Genomic DNA, 20,667 nt, shown 5'->3' with positions numbered 1-20,667 from the left:
TGTACCTATGAATAAATGAAGAAGGTTCAAGCAGCTGTGTAAAAATATCTCGACCTTGAATTCAACAGCTTAAGGAGCTCTCACTTTGTTGTTTTAAAACATTTAAAACAGCAGATCAGAGTGTCCAGATCCCAGCGAACACTCTGTCACTCATCAAAACTTACACTTTACAGACAGCTATATTGGGATGTCTGTATCCATGGAAACAAGATGGTGCCATTCACATTTTACTCCTCTTACGCTGTCTTGCACCCCTGTGCCCTTGGAAACACATGAACACATCACATTTAGCGTCAAACTATAAAGACGCTCAAGTCTTCAGTCGTTGTTTTAAAGTTTAAATCTGTTGCACATAAACACAGTCTTTCACTCGCACCAAACGAAACACTCGTACCTTTGTAGACTCACATGTCAATATGTGAAATACTTATGTATGTAAGGCACGCAGTATGTTGTTGAGACTGTTTCAGATGTAGACTAAATATATTCTACAATTCTACGCAGACCACAATGCACTACAGAGGGTGTTTTTATGACACACACACACACACACACACACACACACACACACACACACACACACACACTCACGGTTTGATATAAAATGCAAGGTAAAAGCTGCAGTGTGTCACAGCAACATTTTTGATGTGGAGATGTAATAGAGGAGGTGAAACTTCACATTTGAGCCTCACAGCAATTTAAAGTGTTTTGTCGGGTTGGACTGATTTATTCTGAAGCACATTGTCCATTATGTCTCCGGCTGTAGTGCTCTCATCCTCAGATTTTTATGCTGCCCTCTCTTCTTTATCAGCTCTATTTTTACTCCGACAAACTTTTCCACTTCTTCCCCTTTCTACTTTGGTGCCTGTACTATCCTGTGGGTTATTCTACACCTTTAAAATCTCATTATGTGACTTTATAATTCCACACTTAATAGTACACGGGAAGTAATTCTCAACAGACTGACAGCTCTCTACACCTAAGCAAAAGACTGTGCATATAAAACAAAGCATTCAAGAACAAATCCATCTTGTTGCCATTGGAAACTGTGCAAACTCACTGACGCGTTCACATCAGAAGACAACTCAGTCAATCAATGCAATGATGCTGCTCATCCATAATTATTACATAACCACTAATTGTTGTAATGTTGAGGTTGATGTATTTTTATTCAATGTCAGACCTGGGTTTTTCTTTTCCTTTCTTTTTTTTTTTTTTTGACAAGTGTGAATGATGAAAATGACATACCGAAAATAAAATGGTTACTGCGAAAGGAAGAAAGTTAAAATTATTTACTGCATTTTGTGATGTGTAAGTATAAGAACCAATGGTAAATTTTTCATTCAAGAAAATAGGTTTCCTAGATATGAAGGAAAACAGGAAAAAGAATCTTGCATTTTCTTTAAAGACCCCCTCCAATGAAAACGGTTTTTAACCTTGTTAACATCCATATGGTGGATGGATTTTTATATAACTCAAGACAAATGATAAGTTGAAATAAACAATCAAAGCCATGACTGAGTATTTCTACCTTGGGACTGCAGTGAACCAATGACCTGCCTGGGTTTCATACGTCACAAACCTAAGGAACCGATTATGTCAACTTGCAGAGCAGCGCAAAAGAAACGTGAAACCTCCAATGCAGAGCGGACTGTCAGTATCCTACAGAGAGCCAGAGTTTGCATTAACACAACTGTAAATGCTGTGTCAGCCCCTGCCACTTACAAACTAACAAGATAACAGACAACATAATCAAAAATAACTGTGCACAACAGTTTCCTCCCCTGAGTCTGGGTCTGACTGAGGCTCAAACATGCGGCTGAGTCTCTCCAATGTTTTCTCTGCTAACCATCTTGATGCCCACCCCTCTTTCACCGGTCAGCCTATAGCACAAGCAGCGGTGGTGGGTGCATGAGGCCTGATCCAGGATTTCTTAAAGAGGAGGTAAGTGCAGATGTGCTTCCAGCCCCTTTTTGGGGTTGGTATTAATCACAGCTGAGTATTTATACTTTTAAATGTGTCTGGAGGGGAACTCCAGCTGCACGCTGAATAATTCAAAGTCTGAAAAAGCGATCGCTTATTTCATCTCAGCAAAATTCATTCAAGGTAACTAAATGGTAATTTCTTGACTGTAAGGCTTTATTGACCATTTTTCTATTCCCACTTCATAAACTCACCATCACATAACCATCATTTAATGCTGATGATCCTTATGAGTAACCTAATAATAAATATTTTCCTATGTGCTCTCTAGTATCCCCCTTTCTACCTTTTAATTGTTTTTTGTTGTTGTATTTGAAGACCGAAATACATCATATACTCACCAGCAGGGGACTCTGATATTACCCAGAGTCATAAATGACTGTGTTGGCCAGTTCAGACCAAAGATCAGAGCTCATGATGAAATAAAAAATTATAGTTTGGCACTTTCAGATTCAAATAAATGAATGACATGTAATATTTAAGCATGATATATGACACAGGGCATTTTAAGAGGGATTGTGGCTTTATGTTATGTTTGATTACTCGTCTCATCTGTCAACACAGGGCTTTATAAGCAGTAAAGTGGCACCGAGAGCCAGTCTGACACCTACTTTGTCCCCATGTGATGTGATGGAGAGCCGACCGTGCCACATTGCAGAGTCGGACGGATCTGACCTGTCGAAACCCTTATTGAGGAGCTGAACAACAGAATGAGGCAGGGAGAGAGAAAAAGTTTGTGATTGGACTTTGCAACTAAATTGTTTTCCAAGTTCTTGCAGCAATTCCATCCTGAGATAGCAGCAGGGAAATGAGCACCACTTCAAGATGCATTATCCAAAGTCGGACCACAACAAAAGTGAAGAGGAGACCTCTTACAGATTTCAAAACCATAATGAGATGAATTTGTGACCTTGCGGCCACTGTGATATAGCATTGCCTGTTGTGGCTGCAGGTGTGATCAGGTGGTTTGAGTCTCTGGCTTCCTCCCACACCCGCGACTGTCCAGCTGTGCCAGCCAGCTGCCCGTTCAAGGGTTAATGATGAGGCCACAGTCGGCAACTGGTTCCTTCAATTTGAGAGAAAATCTGAGGTGAGTCAAAAAAAACAAAAAAAACAACTTGAGGATGCCGTCTCTCAGATGGCCTTGAGCAAGAAACCGTAAGGAGAAAATGACGACTCTTATTTGTTCTTATTTGATACTGGCTTGTTAGTGTGGAGCATTTTTTGTAATCGTCCCTCAAATTTATAGAACAATGATGGTGAACTTCAGAAAACTTGTGTGTCATTATGTGTACGTCTGTCCGTCTTAAAGCTTCATCAGACTTTGTTCTGTTTAATTAGTTGTCCTGCACGTAGGTGGAGGAATGTTTTTGTGTTAATAGTTCAATAAAAAGCTGAGTGTCTGTGTGGAAAATTTCACTTTGGAGGTTGAGGACAACCAGTAATTTAATGTTTATACTCTTTATTGTTTGTGAGTGCTGAGTAAGGCGATACTATACATTTCTGAAATGCACTGGCACAATAAAGGGTTCAGGCTGCCCTTGTGAAGTCTTCTTTTTCATGAAATGGCTTTCATATTAATTTTTTAAGACCCTGAAACAGTCCAGGGAGTCATTATGATGAATACAATGAAACACATTTATGTCTTTCACGTCTATTGAAAAACAATGTACTTCTTTCAAAGATGAGTTTTGAACCCATGCAAATAAAGGACCACACTACAGTGCGGAGGTTTTACATGGAAACACCTCAGTTATTAGGATTTATTCTCTAGGAACCATGACCTATTTTTGACCGTGGCTAAAAATGTGAATCTTGAAGAGGGGTGTGGTGGCAGAGGACAGAAGTAAAGTCAATATGTGTATATAAATCCATTTCTACAAACAGACAGGCACACACTTTGAGTGATGTGAATGTGGGAAAGCAGTGACAAGACACCACCTCCCAGTTATTACAGGTGACAGTGAGAGATAGAGGTAGAAGGCATCTTAGAAAAGCTGTGGGGGAACCAGGCAGAAAGATATCAGCGTCCTGCCAACAAACACGAATAAAGTAGTGGTCGCCCCTTTTAGGAAAAGCAGAAAATCCTGTTAAAAAGAGATGAAAAAAAAACATTAGGACATCTTTTTGTGTGTACAAAGTCATTTAAATGTAACATGTCCAGGCAAAAGCTTCAGTAGCCTCAGGGCCTTATTTAGTCCTTTGCTGGTTGCATTAAAGCACATCAGTTGCAAAACTCCTGAATCATGCCACAAAGAAGAATAAAATGTCATTTTCAGATATTATAAGGTTCATTTTATTTGAGGGAGTTCGCTTTAGGATGGCGGTGCAGAGCAGAGAAGAAGTACCGCAATTTCACTTCTTGCCCAGACCAGCCAGATTAATTAAAGTCCGAGAGCTACAGTAACAAACTCTCTCGGCCTGAACCCAGACTTGACGTCTCAAGCCAGCGACTGAGCATCTAACTCGCTCTCTCTCCTGTGCGTATAGGAGAGACTGGTCATGAGAAATTTAGTGCAACAAAGTGGGCTGTCTGCTGCTCTATTAGCCTATCCATCATGATTTAACCGGTACACTGACAATACTGAGCCGTAACAGGGCAATGTTACAAACTCAAGGATTCCTTAAACCTCTTACTGACGCCACAGCACACCCTGAACAGTGCAAACCAGGTAAATCACTAAGCTTAAGCGTAATTACTTTCTTCATTTCAGGAACACAATGACAAAAGGCAAAAACCATTTTCCAAGAGTCAAATCTAACCTGACTCACACTTTTACTCTACTACGGTAGTTGCTGGCAATATGCATTGTATTTCACTTTTTCATGTCATACCGCTCACCACTAACTCAATGGTGACACAAATAGGCTGCTATGAATAATTAGAGCAGAAATACCTGAAGGAAAAAAAAAAAATCGGTAATGAGTAAAGGCCATTGAAATTGACAGTAACTCAGCAAGTAGTCTGTAGATGTTTACAACTGGATAGAAATTTTCCTCACATGTGTTTGCAATATGTTTTTTGACACTGGGAAAGTAACTTTGCACAACAAACAAACCCTGAAATGCATCATCCACCTGATCATATTCACATGAACTTCAAAGGCGATTCTTGGCTGTTTGTGCACAGGTGTAAAATACATAATCATAACTTTTAATTGCTTTAATTTGAAGCCCTATATGTCAGCTTGCACAGAGAAATGCAATAGAATTCAGTTCAAATATGTGAAATGTGCCAAATGATGTCTTTGTTTAAAAAACTGAGGGATGACCCTCATCTACAATGATGTTGACTAACAGCTTAAAATGACTTAAAAAAAGATACAAAATAATGATGCAGGGTAAAAGAAAACACTGAGTTAAAAGTAGAAGTATAGAAATGAAGTTAATTAAATCAGTTGCAGACAACAGTCAAGCATAGAAGTGATATGAACTGGCAGCTTCCCTATCAAGGCCTTACAAATACAGCATAGTAAGGTATGGTAAAGTTAACATGTGCGTATCATCTGGACTATGAACAGTGTTAAATATGTGACAAAGTAAACTAAATGTATCTGCATAAAGTGCACAGCTTGCGGGACAGTGGTGGCGTAGCGAGAGACACGATTGCCTTGTATTTGTAATTATCTAGCGCCGCAGTTTGAATCCTGTTGCGGGGTTTCATTTAAATGTATATTTACTTTTTGCCCAGCAAAATATTGTATTAAGTATTATTGTCGTCAGGCTGTTATTTACACAGATATGCATTTTTCAGGAACCGGAGATGCTTCATTTTTACTTCGGCGATGTCTTCAACATCACGCTTCACGCTTCACAGACGCACAGGTAGGCCAGGTGTGCTGAAAATGACGAATCTGCGAATGAGAACAGTTGGATCACAGGAAGTGGCATATGTAAACAAACATTACCAGATAGCATGACCACCAGTTAAACTGGAGGAGCGGCATTCGAGGAGTCTCTCCAGCCGCACAAATTCAATTTCCGGCCAGACCTTTTGGGAAAACAACTTTCAGCCGTCTGTTCACACCAATTTGGTTTGCCTTCCCGAGGAGGAGCTGGACGCAGGCCGTCCTGATCTCCAGCTACAAAATGCTGGGCGATGTCACAGGAGAGTCTCGTGTCACAGTTCAAGATGAAGCAACACGTCTATATAAACTCAATCCACAAACAAGAGCTCTGTTTACAGAAGCTGAAAAACTCATGACCTAGAAGAGACAAACTCACCTCTCACTGATGCATGTGCACACTGACATTTTGAACTCATTGGACATCCAGGCCCCGATGAGAGACAACACCTGAGCGCAAGGCCACGTTTGGATTATCCAAACTACTGGAGCACCTGTCCTGCAGCTCAAGGTAAGTTATTTGGTTTAAGCTGCCGCCGAGCAGTTTAATTTTTAGCTGTCAACTACTTGTAACATCACACTGATATAACTTTGTTAAAAAAAAAAAAGTGCGTTTTGGATATGTTCTTTTGTGCCCTGCGCAATGAGCTTTTGGACATGTGTATTGCAATGTTTTATATAATGATTATCATAATATTATTATATTACTACCATAATATTTTATTATCGGATAACTACCATAATAATGCTGTTCATCGTATCATCGTGATAATATGACTATATACCACTATACCACCATATTTTTTTCGGATGAATGGCTTGAAGGGCCTTGATAGCTGTGCTGAGAGAGGGGATCAAGAGTACACTGACAGGCATGATTTGAAGTACATAGTCATAATTAATAAAAAGATGGTCAGTGTTAGAAGGAGGGTATCCTCTATCCTCATCCTCAAAAAATGTGATCAGCTGCTCTAACGTATCTATTAAAGATCTCAATGGTCATTTAGAAGGCGGTCATCAACCTTAACATGAATTCATAGGGAGGCAGCAGAATTACAGTTTTTAGATTTTACTACCCTCCAGAATTTTGCAGGGTTTGAATAAGAGCTAGAGACCAAGTTCAATAATAATAATTTGAACTCCTGACATGAGGTGTGGATTTATTTCTAATCTTTCTAAATGGAGGCCAGATTATTCAGACAGAATGGAATAGACTAGGCATTTAGACTGAGAGGCAGAATTGGAGGGAATAAAAACAAGAATGGAGCTCAGAGATGCAGCAGGCACAGATTCAGGAATGGAGGGGCATAGGAGTCAAGGAAATGATTTAACAGGCTGTCTTCATGGAATGTGAATGAGATTGGATGGTGTGACCATCCGGGAAGAGAAGTGGCTTACTGAACACCTGTTTCCTCTCCCACCTGGTCACAACGGGAACAGAAAAGGCCAGCAGGACACTGTAAAATGGGCTTTTCTGAGGAGAAGCTACGGTGCGGAAAGGGTCATGCTGGTGTCTGTGTTGGAAAGAATTAAAAACTACAAAATGGATAGGATTATAAACTAGTTGCTCCTTTCCAGAAGCAATCAAAAGTTTTAATAAAAATCCTAATAAAACATTCAATGCTTGTTGAAAGAGCAGGCATACATTACATTACGCAGCATTTTCCCAGAGTCTGAATTGTAAGGCGTAGTAATTCAATGTCGTGGCATAGCTTGGCTGATCATCTAGACGTGATGTCATTTGGTTCTGGCGTTACAGTGTGGACTGAGGCTCGATGCATCAAACAAGTTCAATGAGATCCTCAACCTTTCTGCTGCTGCTGTGACAATAGTTTAACAAGTCTTACGATGGAGTCGCCTGACACCAAGCTCACATGCCTGACTTATTAGCCTTACACAACAACGTCATCTTCAAATCGTGCATCAGTTATGCAACATAAGTGCAATACTATTTAATAGTAATAGTAACATAGTAATGTAATAGTGGTCCTGGCTGCAGTGGTTCTCTTACATAGTGAAATTGCTAAATAAAAGGCTAAATTGTTGGTAATATTTTTTTTGCTACTTTGGAGTACAGAATAACATCCAATCCCGTACACGTATTGGTAAAATTAATTTAATCTCTCTAATGTGTAAATGTTGATGTACACTTATTTAGTATGATGCAGTTTGCTTTAATATGCCGTGTTACATTACATGCGTCTTACTCCATGTGCCTTTTTTTTTTTTTTTTTTTTAACTTTGAGCCTCCGCCCATCTAAGGGTTTCTGTATGGCCCTGGTGAAAACCTTAAAGAGTGTCAACAATTGTGTGTGAACTGACTCTTATCGCCACAGGCTGTCCTGAGAAACACACAAGGCATGATTTGGCATCAAGTCCAATCAGCAGACAGAAAAAACAGGACGTGGCGGCTCTGTGTGGTGCTGTTACACCCCTTAAATTAAAGCTTCGAGATGTGGGGCAATACAGCTGTCGTTGTGCTCTTTGTACTTTTAATGATTCCAGCAGAAATCTTACAGTGAGTGGTACAATAAGGTTTAATTCCAGGTCATGTGACCAAGCCAACACTCTTGATTGCCGTTATGTTGTCGCATTGTGAACCCTGTTGTGATGTCATGTGGAAAATTGTTCTGTATCAAAGCCAATTGAACTCCAGTCAGTCCCAACATATCAGTAGAAACAAACACACAAGCAAACAAAGCTAATTTCACTTCGACCACACGAACGAGTACAGCACCACGCCATTACGATTTCTGTGTACCAACGAAATGGAGAACACCAACACTTGGAGAGATGGGGTAAGACTTTCTAAACAGAAAACACTAGACAATAGATAATTTTTATTAGATAGATAGGTTTCTTGGATAGGATATTGAGGATGTTTCACTTTACTATATTGAAGGGCTGTATTTTAGTGAAATACACAAACAGTATTTAAATGTACTTGTGGCTAAATCAGTGACACAGGGAAACTTGATTTAGTTGGTAGTTATGCTCTAGTTGATGAACTTTTAATTTTGACACGTGTTAAATGTTTTCAGTGAGATATGGCCTTTTGCAGGTCAAATGAACTATTGTGCTGTACAGTATAATTTCATCTGATTTTAACAGGGGTGGGGTGGGGTGTATTGATGGATGAAAAATTAATCTGGTTTGTCTTTAAAAGCAGATCCACGTAAATAGCTAAAATTCATTCAGCAATGTGTCTGTTTGTGTCTTTCAGTCATCTGGACAATGCTGCAGGCCCTCAGACGGACCATCCTCAATGCAAACTGGCAAAACAAAGAGCTGGCAGCAGAAAACGCTGCTCTGAAAGAAGAGGCAGCGAGGAAGTACGTTTGCTGGGAGGCAGAGAGAAAGAAGCTGCTGGATGAGTCAGAAAGAGCGGCAAAGAAAAAGTTGGATGAGGAGCACAAAGAGATGGAAGAACACAAGAGAAAGTTGAAGAGAGAAGTCCAGTCCTTCAAGGCCTGTGTTTACAATAAGCCGAGACGGAGAAGATCCAAGTCCAGTGGATGGCAGAGTATGCCAGAGTCAAGGACATGGAGGATGCCTTTGACAAGAGCATTATCCAGTTCACTGCAGCGTGGGAGAGCCGGCTGACTGCCAGGGAGGATAGGGCAGACGCCGAGGTCAAAGGTTGCAGGAGAGCTGTGAAGAGAGGGTGAAGCACATTAGCCAGGAACAAGGGGAAGCCATCGCCAGTGCCTGGGCCGAAAACATGGTCCTGGTCGACAAAAACCTTAAGTATTTGGCCACCATAAAATCTGCTGAGGCTGAGATCCAGCTCAAAGAGAATCAGTGGCAGAATGACATCAGGGCCCTGGAGGAGAAGCTCAGGTGGGAGATGTCAAGAAAGGAGGAGCAGAACAAACAAACGGAGGCGAGCTGGCTCACCAAGAAGGAGGACTGGATGAAGAAGGCCAGCGGTATGGAGGAGGAGATCCAGCGCCTCATCTTGCAGAATGTGGAGCTGCAGGTGCGCCACATCAACCCATCACTTTTATTTGAATTTTAACTTGTTGGATTGTAAGTTTCTTCCAGATTTAGCCTTTGAAAGAGAAAATACTGCAACATGTGCTGTGTCCGTCTTTTCAGGAGCTGGCATTTATGGCGGACAAAGACAAAGGCCAACATGAGAAAGAAGGAGGAAGAGAGGCTGAAGAGGGAGATGAAGGAGAGGAAATGGCAGGAGAAGAAAGAGAGGATGGAAAGAGAGAAGAAAGACAAGGAGGAGATGAAGGAGAAGAAGGGGCAAGAAAAGATGGAGAGGAAGGAGAGGAAGAAGAGAGACGGGAAGGAAAGCGATAAAGAAAGGAAAGAGAGCAGAGAGGTGACATCCCTTTCCCTTTAACCCGTCCAACCCTCTCCCTCACCCACCTCCCAACCCCAACACCCCCCCCTTTACCCCTCTATCCTCTTTACCCCCTTCACCCCTCCTTATCCTCTCTATCATCTTTACCCCCTTCACCTCTTCTTATCCCCTCTCCCATCTTTCTTCTCCTTCAACCCTCAACCCCCCCCAAACCTGTAACCATCCACCATCTAAAAAGATAAAAATAATTGAATATCAAAAATAATTCTATGACGCCCGCCTGTTTGTCCCACAGCAAAGGTCTGAGATATTTACCTGATTTAAATTTCTATAATCTGAAGATGGTACTTCACGTTCACCTTGGCACAATATGTAGTGATTGTAGAGTCTGTAGGTTTTACTGCAGCTGATACTTTTCATACAGCAGACAAAGACAAATACCACCCTCCACTCATTAACATTCAGTTCCCACTTCTATTCCATTCGATGGTGTGCACACATTCACAGAGGTTGCACTATCCTCCTATTTTGTTATTTCAACAACAGAAATACACATTTGCACACAGTAATAGACAGATATGTCACTCTCGCAGTCAGTCAGTCAGTCAGGGACATTCACCATTGTATGGGCTGGCCCTACTGTTGCAGTCCAGGTAAAAATGTAATACAGTTTTTAAAGGTCCCATATAGTATAAAGGTAGATGTCCATGTGTTGTTTGATTATAAAGCAGGTCTAAGTTCTATATTAATACTGTGAAATTATCAAAGTGCTCAGTCCACAGAGAAATGCACACAGCCTGTATTCAGAAACTGAGCCTAAGAATGAGCCGTCAGGACTTTTTGTAATTTTGTGATGTCACAACAAAGCAGACACTGCTCTCAGCCATGCCCCAAGCCTCGGCCTCCTAGACCCACCAGCCAACCTTGCGGGATTTGGTCTCTCTGAGTGTTTACCTGAAATCTGCTATGTTTTTATTCAATCACTCAGAAAACAGTCAGCCAATCAGATGAGAGGCTCAGTAAAAACTACATCTTCTTATGACTATCAACACTTCAAATTAAACGCTGTACAAGTGGTGGTAAATATAAGCCCTTTAAAGAATTTACAGACATTTATCTTCAGTGGACATCAGAGATACAACTGTTACTGGAAAGTAACATGATAACTTCAGTTGTATATTTATGTTATCTGTGTGTTCTGGTTTGACTTGACGAATTGACCCGGGATGATGCAAACTGATGAGAGCTGAAAATGTTTCAAATTGAGAGAAATTTTTAACGTGTATGCCAAATCTGCTTCATGGTGTTCACCCCCATTATTTATGAGCTTATGGCACAGTCACTACAAGTCTTAGCCAGACATGCCATATATTGTTTATTTCACAAGATGTTAGGCTGCTCAGAAATGCCATCAGTTGGTTTGTGAGTGATATTACACAGTATACGTTCAAGGACAATTTCTAGTGTTTAGTTTTTCATCTGTGCAGTATCTTCAAAGGTTTTCAAAATACACGAAATGTTAGTGTTTCAGGTACATAAGAACCATGTAGGACATTATATGTATAGTGATACAGGTCTCATTATGCTTTTGCTGATGAAAACAGAATACCAATGTAATGTTGCCATCCAGTCAGTGACCAAGGTTTGTTGAGTTGTTCATTGATTTATTTTTTGGCAAACCTGCAATATTCACAGTCATGCTGCGTTTGCATGCAGTTCCTGCTTGTACTGCAATAACTAGTTTGTACAGATTACAACCAATCAGAATACTTCTGATATTAGAAGGTGTAACAAAACAAGACTGGTTTCTGCTCGGGAGCTGCATTATGGCAGATAAACTACTTCCATTACATGTATCATTATTACTAAAGGAGGCAGAAGAATAACTAAACCTAATAACACAGAGCAGGAGAGTCGGAGGGAAGAAGCAGATCTGAATAGCAGGTAAAAAACAGAAATGCCAGCAACCAGAAATGAGACAATACGTACTCCTGCAGCACAACAATAAAATCCCTGTTATAAAATAAATATTTTCTGCCACATGAAATGCTAGAGGGCTTTTAATTTGAAATGATTACAGGACGTGTTGAGTTTGTATTAACACGTAATGTAGTAACTTTTACACAGCAAACGGGAGCAACTCAAAACGACATATCAAACAGGGAGTTAGAAATAAAGAGCTGCTTCTAATAAAGACCTGTCAGGTTCTGGAGTTATGGTCACTCTTTGAGGAAATACACTGGTTGAAAACTAAGTAAATACAGCTGAAAGCATTGTCTTTAACTTGTATGTTTGGTGATTATGTCAGACGTCTTCGTGGTTATAAAGTCTTTATTTAATACTTGTTCCGTTGTCTGACAACAGAAACAGAAAAAAATGAGAACGAGAACAGCTTTCGCAAATTGACCAGATGCAATCCAGCTATATATATATATATGTAACTTAACCCTCAACCCCTTAATGTGTGTGGCTCTGTGCCACACAACCTGCTGTGACACCACGGAGCTCCATCCTTCATTAGGAATCTGATGTGGGCACAACAACAAAAGCTTCTAGCAGGACAGCATCTGGCTGTCATACTACAGGGGAGTGTGAGGAAAGATAATCAGTGGGGGGGGGGGGGGTCAGGTCAGTGAGGTTGGCTAGTCAGAGGGGAGCCAGAAGATGTGAGCTGGCTGGATGAAGAGCTAGAGGAGTGACACATCCACAAAAACCCAATGATCCGGTGGGGACTGGCTGGACAATGAAGGGTCCTGAAGGGGTGTGAGAGAGAGAGAGAGATACAGAGAGAGAGAGAGATACAGAGGACACGGGGAAAGGAGGAAATGAGGATACAAAACCAAAACACACACCAAGTGCATCTCACTCATACCAAAGGCTGTAAGTAACAAAAACAAAACACACCCACACGGGACGCAGGCAGGTGTCACAGAGAAGGGGTCGTGACATTGAAACACATCACAGAAGGCTGCGCTCGTCTGCTGCAGTGAATCACGGCTGACTCAACCCTCACATCGGGTTCACAGGTTGTTTATGTTGCTGGTATGTGAGAAATGAACACAGGACCTTTACACCATGATTATCTTGATTTTCTAATATTCAAGTTCATTTAATCCAATTCAGTTCATTTCAGGTTTGCACATTTATTATTTATAACCAATGAGTAGACAGTGATTTATATAGCCTATAATTTTTACGAATATTCAATATTTAATATTAAAGCAGTGAAACCAACCAAAAACACTGAATTGCACCACTCACCCAACCTGTAGGTTTGGACTACTGCTGCACAGAATGTGAACAGAATGACTTCTGGTTTACATTATAATATCAGCATAATGAGCAAATATTCTTCATGACTGTATGTTATCTACTTTTGCAATACAACATCTGCTCTTAGCAAAAATACAGGATAAATAAATAATCATATATACTGAAAACGTCAACAGTGATTCGAAGCACAAGATCTGCGTTTACCCTTTGAACATGCAACCAAAAACCACAGTCTTAACCTCAACCAGAAGCTGAGCAATATACTGTAGTGGATGGAGACAGCAGGGAAAAAAAAACAAAAAAAAACACGCCCCTCCGAAAAAACCAATATCAGTTTAAGCTGATGCTGTAGGAGCAATGTATTTGATTTGTGTGATACTCCTCCGAGCACTAGGGGGTGTATGATAAGGCCGAGGCTGTCTACAGAAATTCAAGCCACAAGCCAGTAAACACAGGTGCTGCTCACTGTAAAGGAGCAAACGTCCGTAGTTCGTGGCTGTTTATTGTTTAACTGTATAGTAACTTAACTGTATAGAAAACTTAATGGAAGACATGGACAATGCTGATTATGGACAAAAAAACACATGATGGTGACCTCCTGACACCAAGAAGAAGTGCTTTTTTCTTTGTTGTATTTGATTTAAGAGCATGAAAAAGTGAGAAACAAACAAACAAACAAACAAAAAAAACAAACAAACAGTGAGTACAGACTCAAATTTTTTGGGGTGCACACAGCTGTCTTGAGCAGATGACATAATTTACGACACGCAGATCCGTCACATATCGACATAAGGCCAGTTCAATTTAAAAAGTCCTTATCTCTCTGTTTCAGCTTTACATCCAGACTAAAAAAGTGTTTTTTTTCCTCATCTAAAAACTGAGCTTTTCAGACATGTGTCCAGAGTGGCTAAATCTTAAAACGCCAGCTGTGTGTTTCAGTGTGTTCACGGAGAAAACTGAGCTTTAGCAGTGCGATGACTTAAAGACAGCCGCGTCCGGCCGGAGTGGGGTAGATTAAGAGGAATATTTGTTGTCACCTCTAACTTTTCCTGTGATCGCTTATTTTAAATACTGATATAGTTGAACACTCGGCAGTACAATAAAATAAGAATTTGGTTAGTTGGCTGTCTGTCCCACTCCTTATCAGATGTTGGCTGTGATGCACACTTGTGATGCTTGCCAAATGAAAAGAGAAGAGATTTTATCTGTTTTCTGTTTTCTTCGTGATTCAGTGTTGGTGTCTCATTTCATTTAATCTTCCTATTGTACTTTAAATTACCACAACTGTTTTAGGAAACCCAGTTCAACCAGCTTTCCCTCTCTCCTCCTACAAGAGGAGCATGACAGAGACGCCTACTGCACCTCAATCTTGCCTCTTATTACTTGAGCGCCTCCCACTAATACACCTGACCTCTGGATTCCCATAGTCTCACACTCACCACAACAGGAGCATTTCAATCATCGACGGGATATACTGAGCTTTGGTCTTTTGTCAAGTCATTTCACTCTGTATTTGGGAGGCAGAAACAATTCTGGCAATAAGAATATTATGTCCCTGTTGAGAACAGTCAAACAAAGGGCAATATCTGAAATGATGAGTGAAGGCTTGTGGGTGAGGTCATTATAGATCTTGGCTGCCCTCTTGATTATGGGTCAATTGTGCAGGGGTCATGGAGTTGTAGCTATTTGTTCCCCGTGGCCTGGTTGACCACCTGGGTCAGGCTATACCATCAAACCAAGTGGCAAGAGGGTTGATGTGCCGTGAGTAGACACCAAGGGCCATGTCATCGCCGTACTTTATGAGTGAAATGTCTTTGCTGTTATCTTTGACCTCATTTGTGTATATGGAAAACAGAAGGGGAGCACCGGAGTTCAGGACAAGGCATTCGGAGAATGTGCTATTGCTACAGACTCTCTCTCAGGAACTCTCTGATCCGCAGTGGCTTATGAAAAGATGCTTTTCTCAATTGTACCTGAGTGAATTTTTAATGGAGCCGCGGTCTGTGGCACAAATGACTTTTCTTGTATTTTACAGAAAGGATCTTATACACACAGCTGGTAATTAAGCAACTCAGAATTGTTTGTGTCTGTAACCTAACACTCATGTTACGTCTACGACATAAAAATGCTTTAGATGATCCGTGAATTTTTTTGTTGTCTGCTGATTGAGCCTTACTGTCCTCACGTAACTGTTCCACCCTGCAGAATGTCATCATGGGAGGCAGAGTGACACTTTTAGACTGCAAATCTCCTGCTGGCCTCGCTGGCAGGAGAGAGGACTCTAGTGCATTATCCCTGACCTTCACCAATCCAGCATTCAATCAAAGGCTTTTACTGGGTTAAAATACATCATTTCATCAAAACAGATGTCTGAAAATATCAATATCATTTCTTTTGGTCCAGAGAAGTGACAGCCACAAGTTATGAAAAATACGCTCCCTGTGTCGAACACAGACGTAAGAGTCAAAAGCATGTTTTATTTGCAACTGTGGGGATCTTACTTGACATTCTCTGAACATTAACCTGCAAGAAGCTGTTTAAATATTAAACAGCTTCTAGTGTAACTGTTTGTGGCTGAAATTGTGTAAAACTCATTTTATAACTCTTTGGTTTGTGTATTGGCTCAAATTAGTTTGCATCCGAGGTTTTAATCAGCGCTAACTAAATGCAGAAATGATGAAAGCAAATAGCATTGGCAGTCGGTCATCTTAATTCTTCCAGTGTCCTAGCATGAAAGTATGAGGTGGTGAGTGGAACTTTTTCACAGTTGATATCAGTATTTTCACAAAAACTCTGAGAAAAACTTTTCTCTCCTCTCAGCGGTGATGTTTTTGTTTAATTTAGAATGGAAAGGGAGATAAAGAAGGAAAAACGAATTGAAATATATTTTTGAAATGTGATTTATGTCTGCATAAGATTGTTTTTTTTTTTCTTTTCTTTTTACTTTAGCAACAATCAGGCGATTGATGGATCAATTAATTAATTGATGTAGCTATCTTGATTAGCCATCAGGGTAAATACTGGACCCTATTTTGCTTAATTAATATTACACACGAGTCATGATCCATTTTCAAACAAGGAAATGAGGATGAGCAATGGATTGCTGAATGATAATATTCTTCATAATTATATGCACACTGTAAACCCGAATAAGTTCAGAAAACTCAAAATTTTTGTCGTAACTGATTACATAAGAACTTTTAAGTTATCCTGATAAATTTTTTGAGTTACACTATACTTAAAAAATATGTGTTCAGTTGACTTAATCTATATTCTAAGTTCAATATAATCTTTTTTAAATTTCCTGAACTTAATATTTATGTCTTCTTCATACTTAAATGATTTGATTGAATAAACTTATAAAAACTAAATTACATGGACTTGCAAATAATAACTGATTACAATGTATTATATCAATAGTATCTACTCAAAATATTACACCTTAATGAACTTAAAATATTTACCACTTGCCAACTTAAAATGTACAAGACGCTGTTTTCAGAGAGCTATGTTTTCTGAGAGGTTCTGCCCCCCAAAGGCATGCCAAAAAAATGTAACTGTGCAAATTCAGTTGTGCAGATATAGTTGTGTACATGTAACTGTAGAACTCTAACCATGTATGTATGATTGTGCAAGAGAAACATCATCCATGCAATAAAAGGTTCTTGACTAAAGTGTTCCTGTCAGAATTCCAACAATTTATTAGGGTATAAAACTGCACCTTAAAACCTACCTTTTAAAAAGGCATTAACAACTGTTACATTTTAATTATTTTTCTTTTCAGAACAATATATCAGGCTTAGTAAAACTGTGAAATGTTGAATAACATTAAAGTGCAACACCTGGAGTCAAACATTTTTTTTTTTTACAAATATATATTTTAGCAGCCTATTTTGAATCATTGGGGATGAACAAACTTCCCCTTCTCTGCACTGTATTTTCTCAAATAATAATAAAAAAAAAATCTAAAAGTAGCAGCATAGACATCTAAATTTGTGCAAATGAAGAAAATGAAAAACATACAGAATAAAACAGAATAAATACAATAAATAAAAGAAAATATAATATAAATAAATAACTGAATTACCATTAAAAATGAGGGCATACTGATCAATGAGGTGAAGGAGGCAGTACAATAAATAAACAAAAAATGTACCTCTAATTCTAAACTTATAAAAAGCCCACTGGGCATACGCAAAAGTGCTTTCAACATTTTAACAGACATGTCTATAATATCAGACACATGTAAGAATGAACAACAGAACAACATGGCTGTAATAATGTTGGCCTGCTGAGTGCAGGCATGCATTTCTCAGCTTGTTTATTCCTTTAACAAATCATTTTTCAGGGAGAGTAGGCATGGTTTCAGTGGTTTGTTATCATCCAGACACATCAGCACTTTCTGGATGAATGTGAATGTGTGAGTGAGCTTCTTTGGATAATCTAAGTGTAATGCATAGATTAAACCAAGCAGCACCACAAATGCATCAGCCAACCTGGGAAGCTCGCTCATAACAACTTCATCCTCTATCACAATGGATATGTTCTCAGGGCTGAAGCTAATGGAACCAGTGGAGTCAGGGACCACAGAGAGGATCGCTAGCGGTGTGTCAGTGGTCTCCATCTCATCTTCACCCTGCAAAACACAAGAAAATCAGTTATAACGACAAATCCAGAAGGATGTGACATAATCCTTGTTTGTAGAGCCAAAATACATTATTACTTCCTTAACAAGTTCACCAAGTAACTTTAAATATCATAGTTCTCTTCCTCTCTCTTCCTCTCTCTCCTCTCCTCTCCCTCAACTCTCCTCTCCACATCAGACTGAAACTGTCATTTTTTTTTTTTTTAAAGGCTTTTGTGCCTTTATTGGACAGGATAGTGGAGAGAGACAGGAAATGGGGAGGCAGAGAGAGGGGAAATGACATGCAGTAAAGGCCGTCCGATGCGGGACTCGAACCGGGGCCAACTGCAGCGAGGACTGTAGCCTCTACACATGGGGCGCCTGCTTAGACCACTACGCCACACGACGCCCCTGAAACTGTCATTTTATCAGATGCTGGGTCTCAGTCTGTCATCTTATATTCTAGATATAGTGGAGGGTTCAGTTCCATGGCTACATGCATGGATCTGAATCATCTTCACTAGAAATTTGTTGCTACTGTCTATTTACACATGCTGAAAGTGAAAAAAAAAAAAATTGTATAATCACTCATATTATGTTGTAGAAACTCAAAGAGGCCCCATGAAGTAAAAGTTTTCCTCACTTCACGTAATATATACTTATTGCTGTAGAAATATGATACTGGAGTGGAGCATGAGGAGGCATATTGAAGCCTAAGTAACTTTAAATATCATAGAAACCGAGATAGAGGCGAGCTAAAGAAAACCTAAGGAGTACTGAAGAGAGCAACGTGAGCTAGAGTCAAGTCAAGCACAGAGCGATCGGTCACTGTGTGTGTGCAAGAGTGAAGCATAGCTCTAGCTGCAGAGACAATGTGTGTAGGGGAGAGGTGGGCGCTGTGTGTGACTGGCAGATTCTCGTCTGAAACCCTAATACTTACATTACAGGTTTTGTAGAATTCAGTGTCATCCTCCCGGAGATACACTGGAAGTGCACGAAGAGCCAGAGTGCGTCGCATGTTGATATCATGTTCTTCCTAGATTGTGAAAAAAGAAAAAATCTTTATAGAAATATTTTGCCAGCATGCCCAGTCCGTGTCACTGGTATAAGAATGTAATGCTTCAGTTATGTTAAAAATAGTAATCTATCTATGAATCAGCAGGATGACTGACTACTATCAAGGCATCTGTAATCTGTAATGACAACACATTATATGATCAGCATTGTCCCGGTGGAAAAGTCAAACATAAACTTACCTCCAAGTCATAAATTCTCAGCATCTCTCGCAGTGCCTCTGCTCCCTTTCCAGTCCTTGAAGACTTCTGTCGATACAGTGCAACTAGTTTTGGTGTGTATCGGTCAAGTTCACAGTAAAACTGGTTGCGTAGATTCAGGTTTGTAATGCGATGAAACTCTGCAAACACCTGTACACATATAAATATTTAGGTAAAAACAATGTGGAGTTGTCAGATATTTTGCACATACAGTTTAATGTTGCTTAAGATGCAAAATGCCTAAATGATTATGTATAGTGTATTACTTTGTCAATCCCTTATTGGCGAGGACAACTCCATTAGACAACCCTTCTCAACATATTATGATTTTTTGCAATGTCTAATAAAAAATAAACTTTCACATATGCAGCAACTGCTTTTATTAAAACATTTCACCGATATTTGAAACAAGTCGTCCTCTGCATATTTTCCAAGGCAAAAAACGGCTCTTTCCACTGCCCTTAACGTTACGTTGTTGACAGTAACGAAGTAACGTTAGCGACCTAGGCCTAGTACCGACACTGACGATAATTACTAAGTAAGCTTTAGTTTAAAGCAGTTGGAAATATGTCTTATATCGTAGCATGTTACTTCATTACACACATTCACAGCGTCTAAGAAAAGATAACTATATGTATTGAACTTTTGCCGAACTTTTGTAACGTTACGTTACTCACCGCTTCGCGCGCGAAACTTTGAAATCCTGAAGTCGGGGTCCCCCGGAACACAAAACACAGATAAAAGTCAATTTTGCAACAGCACGGCGAAAAAATGTTCGTTGTTGTGCAGGTTTTTTGATGAATATAAATGTTTTTCCTCCTTTCTTCGTTCCGTTGCATCCCTCGCTAAAGTCCAGCCATCTTGAATTTTCTTGATACGTGCCCTGAACAGTTGGGTGTAGTGACGTCAGACGTCACGTCCCCTCACGTACGCCTGTTAACTTAGACGTTTCAAGTTAAGTGACAGTGTTCACTTAGACATACTAAGCCCTGTGAAATCAAAACGATATTATTAGTTAAGAATACTTAATGTTTCAGTGTCGGGTGAACTAATTAGCCCGCTTTGATTTAGTTGCCGGCAATAGTTATGAGTTTGTAGTACTGTTCGGGTTTACAGTGCACATTGTTATAAGAAATTAGATATTAATTTGATCTAATCATTTCAGCTTGCACGTATTCATCACGGCTCTTCATAAGGAGGAGGTGTTGAGCAATAAGCAGTAGGTGTGTATCGTACATGATCAGTATTGGGAAATTTGGTAAAAAGCTGACAAATGTCCCACAGACACATATAATATTTCAAATACATTGCACAATTTAGGTGTCAGATCCAAGATATGCAAATGAATTAGAT

The 20,667-nt window shown here is 39.8% G+C and overlaps 2 protein-coding genes across 2 annotated transcripts; one reads left to right on the top strand and one right to left on the bottom strand.

Annotated features, from left to right (window-relative positions):
- The first annotated feature begins 6,189 nt into the window (after positions 1-6,189).
- On the top strand, positions 6,190-10,336 carry LOC130181016 (golgin subfamily A member 6-like protein 7). The gene is made up of 3 exons (XM_056394744.1): positions 6,190-6,339; positions 9,052-9,807; positions 9,927-10,336. Exons 2-3 carry the CDS (start codon positions 9,550-9,552, stop codon positions 10,137-10,139), a joined length of 471 nt encoding a protein of 156 aa, XP_056250719.1. The 5' UTR covers positions 6,190-6,339; positions 9,052-9,549; the 3' UTR covers positions 10,140-10,336.
- A 7,353-nt stretch (positions 10,337-17,689) lies between these two features.
- On the bottom strand, positions 17,690-20,382 carry LOC130181015 (uncharacterized). The gene is made up of 4 exons (XM_056394743.1): positions 19,992-20,382; positions 19,297-19,464; positions 18,981-19,076; positions 17,690-18,052 (listed from the first exon to the last, which is right to left on the bottom strand). The coding sequence occupies exons 1-4, from the start codon at positions 20,151-20,153 to the stop codon at positions 17,738-17,740; spliced, it is 741 nt and encodes a 246-aa protein (XP_056250718.1). The 5' UTR covers positions 20,154-20,382; the 3' UTR covers positions 17,690-17,737.
- Positions 20,383-20,667: the final 285 nt, after the last annotated feature.

This window comes from Seriola aureovittata, chromosome 14 (genome assembly GCF_021018895.1).
Source record: "Seriola aureovittata isolate HTS-2021-v1 ecotype China chromosome 14, ASM2101889v1, whole genome shotgun sequence".
In the NCBI taxonomy this organism is placed as follows: Eukaryota; Metazoa; Chordata; class Actinopteri; order Carangiformes; family Carangidae; genus Seriola; species Seriola aureovittata.
Note: the sequence above shows the minus strand (reverse complement) of the source record. Positions and strands in the feature narration are given on the sequence as shown.

Coding starts and splice junctions, on each gene's coding strand:
- LOC130181015 (XM_056394743.1), bottom strand. CDS start 20,153: ATGCAACGGAACGAAGAAAGGAGGAAAAACATTTATATTCATCAAAAA. Junction 19,465..19,991: donor AAAGTTTCGCGCGCGAAGCG/GTGAGTAACGTA, acceptor ATATGTGTACAG/GTGTTTGCAGAGTTTCATCG. Junction 18,053..18,980: donor AATTCTACAAAACCTGTAAT/GTAAGTATTAGG, acceptor TGTGTTTTGCAG/GGTGAAGATGAGATGGAGAC.
- LOC130181016 (XM_056394744.1), top strand. CDS start 9,550: ATGGTCCTGGTCGACAAAAACCTTAAGTATTTGGCCACCATAAAATCT. Junction 9,808..9,926: donor TGCAGAATGTGGAGCTGCAG/GTGCGCCACATC, acceptor CCGTCTTTTCAG/GAGCTGGCATTTATGGCGGA.